An 8,341-nucleotide genomic window follows, 5' to 3' on the forward strand; every position below is an offset into this window, starting at 1 on the left:
GCTGCAGTATAAGTCATAAGCTCCACCCCCTCCATGTTAGTGGATGGGACGGGCCAAACTAAAACACCAAAATACACGTCCAGTAAATATTTTTCAAGGATGGTTTCTGTCATTTTAGGTAGTTAAGTGTCTCTGCATTTTTCGGAGAAGGTTCGTTTTAGTTAGTTATCATCATCATCGTGTCAATTGACAGTTGCCATGACAGCCGCTCAGAGAGGTGGAGGCAGAGAAGGGCACAGTGTTAATCAATGCAAACGCCTGTGAGACTAGAGGAAGTGTGGGCACTAGCGTCAGTTTGACCAAAGGCAGGAAGTGGAGACACGTTGTCCATTTTTTATACAGTCTATGCCTTGAAACGCTCCTTAATGAAAACCAAATGACATGTTACCAGATTCATGAGTTTTTGTTTTGTCTTTGAGGCTAGGGCACTGTAGCTTTTCACAAATAATATGGAAAGAGGAATAAATAGTCTGTTGGGGACTATGTTTTGCCGTGTATTAATACATCATTTGTGTTCTGGTGCATTTAAGGTGCCGCGGGACAAAAAAATTAAGGATACTGAGTGAAAATAAACAACAGTATCTGTTTATATAACAGAAAACGTCCGTATCTTTGGCATTTGCTCACATTAGAATCACCACAAACCTTTTTGTTAGCAGCAGAAATAATTTCATTTCTCACAGATCCACGTCTGCTCAGCGAAACAGCCGTCGTCGTTCCATTTCCCCCCGTCCGATCCTGACACTTGGACGTATTCTCCACAGTCCTGGTTCTTGAGGTAGTTGTTGGGCTGCCCACGCTGCCAGTAACTGACACACAGGATGACAGAAAACTATTATCACTCACTGTGCACAGCGTTCAGTTTTGTTTCTCAGCCACTCTGGACCTGTTTCCTTTGACCTAAAATGTAATTGGAGGGACTGTAACTCTGATTCACGTCACATTTGCATAGAAATTGTACAACTGTAGAGGCTGCCTGCAATCGTGGAATTTTTAAACCGCCCCCATCGCCACCTCCGCACGCTCCCAGGCGCATTCACACAAGATAATGAATCCCGATGCAATCGTGTTCTTCGTTGTGCAAGGTCTCAACTCGACAATACAGTACATCACCTCCTGATCTGGAGAACCAGATCTTTTGAGTTGCAAAAATGCATTTAGAAAAACTTGCTTTCTGTGTTTGTTTTTTTTTTTTTTGTTTACTAGATAGAAACCAAAACAGATTGAGTCAGAGTTAAATTCATGCAGGGTTTCCATCAGGAGGCGTCTGTCATCAACAAACTAGGATTACAGCCTGGAGAAGTTTCAGTTCACATCTGTGTCATAATCAGAGCACACATTCTTGAGTTATCACAGAGAATGTGCTTTGATTTACAAACAATGATCTTCACAGCTTGTTCCAAGATATTTATCATCTCCCCAAGTCATGACGCGTAAATGACAAACAGCTGTTCATGGTTCTGAAACAGTGGTGGGTACAGATCATAGACTGTATTAAGATGGACCACGGAACTGCTTCTCAAGAGTTAAGCCAAGGCACGTAGAGCTCCCCCTGGTGGCTGGCTGCAGTATAGGTCATAAGCTCCACCTCCTCCATGTTAGTGGGCGGGACTTGGGCAGAATACGGAGTGAGTTTGGAGGAAGTGTGGTTCTGCTTTTTCTGCTGTAAGTTGTAAGTTCCTATTTTTAATGTGCGTATGCGTTGGGTTTTGACATGCACAATAAAGGCAAATTCAAATTTAAACCTACTCTGTGGTGACCGGAGTCCCATCTACCCACTTCCAAGACCCCTCCTCAGAACTGTCAGTGAGGCCAATCCAGGCGTTTACTCCTTTGTCCAGTAACCCGTTAACGAAGACCTGTCGGAGTTGAACAGAGAGAAGAAAACAATAAATACTTAAACCATATATCTGCAAGTCTGGATTTTCTAAAGTCTTCTTAGCTCACAAAGTAATTTTAAATGAAACTACAGTTGGCTGCAAACTTATTTAGTCTGATTTTGTGATATACACTGATCAGGCATAACATTATGACCACCTTCCTAATATTATGTAGGTCTCCAAAACAGTTGTGACTCATCAGAGAATGGACAAGGGCCTTCTGAGGGTGTCCTGTGGTGTCTGGCAACTTTGAGGGGAGGGGCCTTTGTGGATCGTCCCACAGATACTTGATCAGTTTGGGATATAGAGAACTTGGAGGCCAGGTCAACACCTTGTGCTGTTCTTCATGTTTTTTTTAGTTGTTCCTAAAGTCAGGCTGCATCCTGCTGGGGATGGCTGCTGCCATCAAGGAGTGTCATTGCTATGGGGTGGGGGTGCCTGGTCTGGTCTAGGTGGGTGCTACATGTCTAAAGAACATCCACACCAATGAATGCCAGGTCTAAAAGGTTTCCTAGCAGAACATTAAATTGTCACAAGATGGTCAATGTTATTCACTCCTCCTGTTGTAGACCCTTAGACCTTAGCTCAGTCTGCGTTTCTGACCTGTTCACCAAAGCTGTCTATGATGAGCAGATCTGCTCCCTCAGCCACGCAGGCTTGTCGGCTCGCCGTCCAGTTCTTCTTCTGGGTTGAAGCTAAGTAGCAGCTGGTATCAAACTTCGTCCAGCTTGCCTGACAGAGCATGCCTGCAAATTGAAAACGCAAAATATCACAAAGAAAATCCTCGAATGTACCAAAGCCTCTGACTTCAGCCTGTAGGAGAACGAACATGCTTACCTCTCACTTTAGCGGTCATCTTGTCGAGACTCTTTTGTTGCTGGTCTCTACCTGCTGCCAGTCTGCTGTAGTTGATCTCTAGTTGCACCTTTTCCTTCCTCAGAGCATTGTACCTGCCTTGTAGCTGGTCTTTGTCTTTCCACAGTGAATTGTAGCTGCTCTCAGTCTGATTGTTTCTCATACTCAGCATATCGTAGCTTCTTTGCAACTGGTCCCTGTTCCTCTTCAGTGAAGAGTAATTGCTCTCTAGCTCAACTTTTTTCTCTACAAGTGCAGCAAAGCGAGTTTGAATTTCCCCCTTTTCTCTTTGCAGGTTACTGTATTCGGTCTGTAGCTGCTCTTTGCCTGACGTCAGGTTCTTGCGATCATTCTGCAACCCCTCCAGGCTCCTCTGCATGTCACCATAGCTCGCCTGCAGTCGGTCGCGCTCTTGTTTTAAGGTGTTGTAGCTTTCTCTTAGCCGGTCCCTCTCATGTTTCACGCCGTTCAAACTGGCGCTGAACTCATCCCTTTCATTTGTGATCAAGCTATAGTTTCGCTGCAGCTCGTCTTTTTCTTTAGCGAGCTCACTCAGCGTCGTCTGCAGCCGTTTTTTCTCTGCAGTTAAAGCATCGCAACTGCCCTGCAGCCTCTCTGTCCCCGGCGTCAGGACTTCAGTGTCATTCTGGAGACTCTTGTCTTGAGTCAGAGTGTTGTAATTGGCCGCTCTCTGGCCCGATGACGCACAGTGGCTGATTATCTTGTCTGTGAAAAGGCAAAATAAAAAGATAAACTCTTCCCTGAAGTAAAATGTTTCCATTCGTTTGGTTTCAATGTGACAATGGCTCAAGTAAATCATTTATGCCTTTAGTGACGGCAGACTAATGACTCACAGAAGACAACCTGTCCTATGTTGCCAGCCAGCAGGACAGCACACAGTAATCCGAGACACACGGTCGCACATCTGGAGGGCTTTTTCCCGCCAAAATCCACTGAAACAAAAGTGAGAAATCACATAAATGATTGCCCTGCAGTTTGCGTAATTACACTTAATTGAATATATATATATATATATTATGTGTTCCTGCACCATCTTTTCTGCATTCGTAGCTGTTAAACATGTCCAATTTGTTTTTTTTTTCTCATTAAATAATTAAAATCAAGTGATTAGACTAAAAACCTGCTTCTTCTGTTTCTGTTCGTCCTTGCAAATATGTCTTAATTATATTTTAGACTTTAATGAAACAAGGGAAATTGCTTGGTCACAGTAGCTCAGTTGTACATAAAAAAAAAAAAAAAAACACTCTTGAAAACCACTTAAAGATTTCGTATTTGAAAAAATAAATAAAATTCATGCATTCATCTTCTGTACCCGCTTATTCCTGTTAATGGTCGCGGGCTAAAAAATATAATAAAATAATAAAATAAATAAAAAATAAAATAAATAAAATAAAATAAAAAATAATAAATAAAATAAAAATAATAAAATAAATAAAATAATAAAATAAAATAAATAAAATAAAATGCACAAGATTTATGCATTTGTAGAAATGTACAAGAACTAGAAATAAAGGTAAATATACACTATATTCATAGAAAGGATATATGATAAGGTGTAAAAATAAATTATGGATGGAATCATCAGGAATGAGTATTTTATGTGTTTTATTTGCTGTCAACGTGATGCTTCATATCTAGTCTGTGTGGTTTCACGATGATACTGTACCTTGAGTAATGAGGTTCTTGCTAATATACATGCTGTCATCTATTTCCATTGTGTCCATGGTCCTGTAGATTTTTTCCTGTTCGGCTGAGACTGAAAAGATGCATCGTGTTAGGTTTTTAGGAATGAAACACAATTAGTCCTTCAAAAAAAGAAATAAATACAAATTCAAACTGGTGCCTACAACTATGCACCATATGCGCCGTTATTTCTGTATTTGTTCCTGACTAATTTTTGTATTTATTATTGCCTAATCCAATACAAAATGGAATTTACCTGCTAAAATAAAGATTACATATTTGACTTTATTCATGCACAGGGGAATTTGCTCGGTCACAGTAGCTCAGTTGTATGTAAAAAATAAAAAATAAATAAATAAAAAAACTCTTGAGAACTACCAGCAAAAAAGAAAAATAGGTGAAGATAGTTAAAAAATAAAAATAATAAAATAATCAAAAATTAAAATGAAAATAAGATATACACTCTCCTCCAAAAGTATTGGAACAGTGAGACAAATTCCTTTACTTTTGCTGAAAACATTTGGGTTTGACATCAAAAGAAGAATATGAAGAATACACGGGATGAACATTTCAGCTTTTATTTCCAGGTATTTCCACCTGAATCTGATACACAACTTACAGCAATAGCACTGGATGTCTATGCTCCTCACTTTCTGATTTGGGTTTTGCCTGTGCAAATTGCATTTATAGCTACAGCTCCCTGGTTTCCAACATGAAAACCAGGGAGCTGTCTGTGGGTGAAAAACGAGCAATTGTGAAACTGAGAGAAGAGGGAAAATCAATCAGAGTCATTGCACAAACACTGACCACAGCCAGCACCACCATTTGGAACGTCCTGAAGAAGAAAGAGACCACCGGTGTACTAAGTAACACACGTCAAACAGGGAGACCAAGGAAAACAACAGCAGTTGACGACAGAAACACTGTGAGACCTGTAAAGAAAGACCCTAAAACAGCTGTTGGTGGCATCAGCAGCAACCTAAAGAGGGCAGGAGTGAAGGTATCACAATCTGCTATTCGCAGAAGAATTGTTCACAAACTAAAGTACAGAGGCTACACCAGAAGATGTGAACCACTCATTAGCAAGAAGAATAGGAAGGCCAGGCTGGAATCTGCCAAAAAGTACAGAGACGTCCTCAGACATTCTGGGACAAAGTTTCATGGACTCATGAGACCAAAGTGATGGAAAGGCTGAAGTTTGGAGAACGAAAGGAAGCAACCAAACTGATTGGGAGATCCGTCATCAAAACACACTGCCAAAACAACAAAGGAGCAAAAAGCAGATGGGTTTTAGACTGGCCAAGACTGGTCTCCAGACTTAAACCCTATAGAGCAGCGGTGTCAAACTTGTTTTAGCTCAGGGGCCACATACAGCCCAATTTGATCCCAACGGGGCCGGACCAGTAACACAATATCTTATTAACCTATAACTAACGACAACTCCAAATGTTTCCCTTTGTTTTAGTGCAAAGAAGTGCATTATGAAAGTGTTTACATTTAATAAACTGCACTATAACAAAACATTTCAGACATTTGTTAAGAAAAGGAAGTGCAGTTTTTGTATAGTTTGAGGTCTCAGTGTTGTGTTATGTCCAGAACTCTTACTAAAACTTTGTGAAACCTAGGAATAGCAGTTACTTTTATTGGAAAAATTGCAGTTAATGTCTTCAATGTAATTTTTGCACTTTGAAAATTCAGCCCGTGGGCCGGATTAAACCCTCTGGCGGGTCGCTTTTGGCCAGCGGGCCGTATGTTTGACACCTGTGCTATAGAGCATGCATTTTACCTGCTAAAGAGGAGTAACCCCCCAAAACAAACAACAACTGAAAGCTTGGAAAAGCATCACAAAAGAAAAAAGCAAAAGTTGGGTGACGTCAGTGGGTCACAGGCTCGGTGCAGTTACTGCACGCAAAGGATTTTCAACTAAATACTGAGTCTTATTCGATTTAATTTATTTTAAGTCTATCCGTTCCAATACTTTTGCTCGCATAAAAGGCTGGTGTTCCGTTACAAATAATGACATATGTATAATGATAAGTTGTGTATCAGATCCAGGTGTAAGTACCTGGAAATAAAAGCTGAACTGTTGATCTCGTGTCTCATATTCCTCTTTTGATGTCAAACTCAAATGTTTTCGGACTACAGCAAAAATATCGGAATTTGCCTCAATGTTCCAATACTTTTGGAGAGGAGTGCAAGTAAAGATCTAGTCAAATAAAATAAAATAGAATTGAATAATTTAATAAAATAATATGAACATATCTGAAACTGATCTATAATCCATCAGAGATGTGTAATAATGTGTGAGCGTACTTTAATAACTAATTTAATGTAACTGTAGTGAAAGTGAAGTGGAAAGCTGTCTGTAAATGCACTTACCTCAGTTCGACCGCTTCCTCATCGAGTCGTTCCCACCAGCTTATAACAAACGCAGCAAGAAATGGATGTAAGATAACGCAGCATTATTTATCGTGCAGAACAAAAAGGATGTTCCTCCTACCCAGAGTCATCATATCTTAGTCTTAAACCGATATGCCAAGAGGAACAAAAAAAAATCTCCACATGTACTGTACTCCCAGTTCAGAAACTCTGAAATTCACCAGCTAAGACGAATTCGAACAACAGAGAGGTTTAGTTCTCTTTTTTTTCTCACCCTTTGTTCTTTCTCAGGCTGCAGAATTTCAGCTTCTGTGATTTCTGTTCCCTTTTCTCACAGATTAGCTTCTGACAGAGGTTAAATGAGCGACAGTGTTACATGACTAAGATACAAGGCAGGTCAAATTAGAAATCTCAACAAGGGCAAACTCGGTGAAATGCGCAGACATCCGCCGTGTACGGGCGTTAGCGTGTTTAGACCTCTCTGAATATCTGGAAATCGTCCTTGATGCTGTACTCAGCCACAACCTTGCTTTGAATCTGAATTAAAGCCTATTCTTAGAGCGGCAGCCACTTTGGTCCAGACTGAAATAAGTGAGAATAAGTGAGAATTTCAGCATGCTAACGCCTAGCACTGCCAAAGCGGTTACTTTTGTATGCAACAATAAAAGAACCTGCTTAAGAACTATATATTATACTGCCATACAACTGGGTCACTGCTCACAAGAAAAGTCCACATTTTCTTGAATTCACCACTCCCTACTGTTAATTTACAGTTAAGTTCTGGTATTTAGGAATGGTGTAGGTGGACAGTCTGCTAATATGCTGTAATCAGTATAAATGGACTTATTTATCTTTGCATTTGAGGCAGTCATATAAGTGCAACGGAGTAGTCAGTGTTAATGATATTCATGATGTTCTCATTGTATATAACATCTTCACAATTTTTACATCACGTGTTTCTTATCTTATTTATATTTATCATTTAATGTAAAGATAATTTGCACACGGCATCAACTACATGCTCTCCTTTGTGTTTTCTTTGTAATTTTAGAATACAGCATGTTGCCTTGGTAACCCAGAATGTTTCTCAGTGAAACAAGCACAACATAAAAATATTACTAGCTCTTCATGCCGTTCTATTTGCAAATAATAATACTATCAACAACATTGATGCTCCATCTGGGTTCACCCGCCGATTCTAGTCAGCTTGGTGGATGATGTGGTAGGTGCCAAAGTTGTGGACGCCATTTCCTTGTGGTAAATGTTTGGGGAGCTCTCTGCATCATATAATACGTCTAGGTACTCCTCTCAAAGTTGAGATCATAGACTGTATAGAAAAGATGGACGACAGAATGGCTCCTCTAAAGTGAGGCCAAATCAAGTAGAGCTCCCCCTGGAGGCTGGCTGCAGTGTAGGTCATAAGCTCCGCCTCCCCTATGTTTGTGGATGGGACTTGGGCCGAACTAAAACACTAAAACACTCAACAACCGATCATATGAAACTTTTTCAAGGATGGTTTCTGT

At 40.2% G+C, this 8,341-nt stretch overlaps 1 protein-coding gene across 1 annotated transcript; it reads right to left on the minus strand.

Annotated features, from left to right (window-relative positions):
• Positions 1-219: 219 nt before the first annotated feature.
• Positions 220-4,480, minus strand: LOC311491769 (uncharacterized protein; the record flags this gene model as incomplete). Its single annotated transcript, XM_084549791.1, has 6 exons — positions 220-809; positions 1,750-1,859; positions 2,484-2,626; positions 2,718-3,461; positions 3,590-3,688; positions 4,423-4,480. 6 exons carry the CDS (start codon positions 4,478-4,480, stop codon positions 671-673), a joined length of 1,293 nt encoding a protein of 430 aa, XP_084405917.1. The 3' UTR covers positions 220-670.
• Positions 4,481-8,341: the final 3,861 nt, after the last annotated feature.

The sequence above is a fragment of the Chelon labrosus genome, assembly GCF_963514085.1.
Source record: "Chelon labrosus genome assembly, chromosome: 8".
NCBI lineage: Eukaryota > Metazoa > Chordata > Actinopteri > Mugiliformes > Mugilidae > Chelon > Chelon labrosus.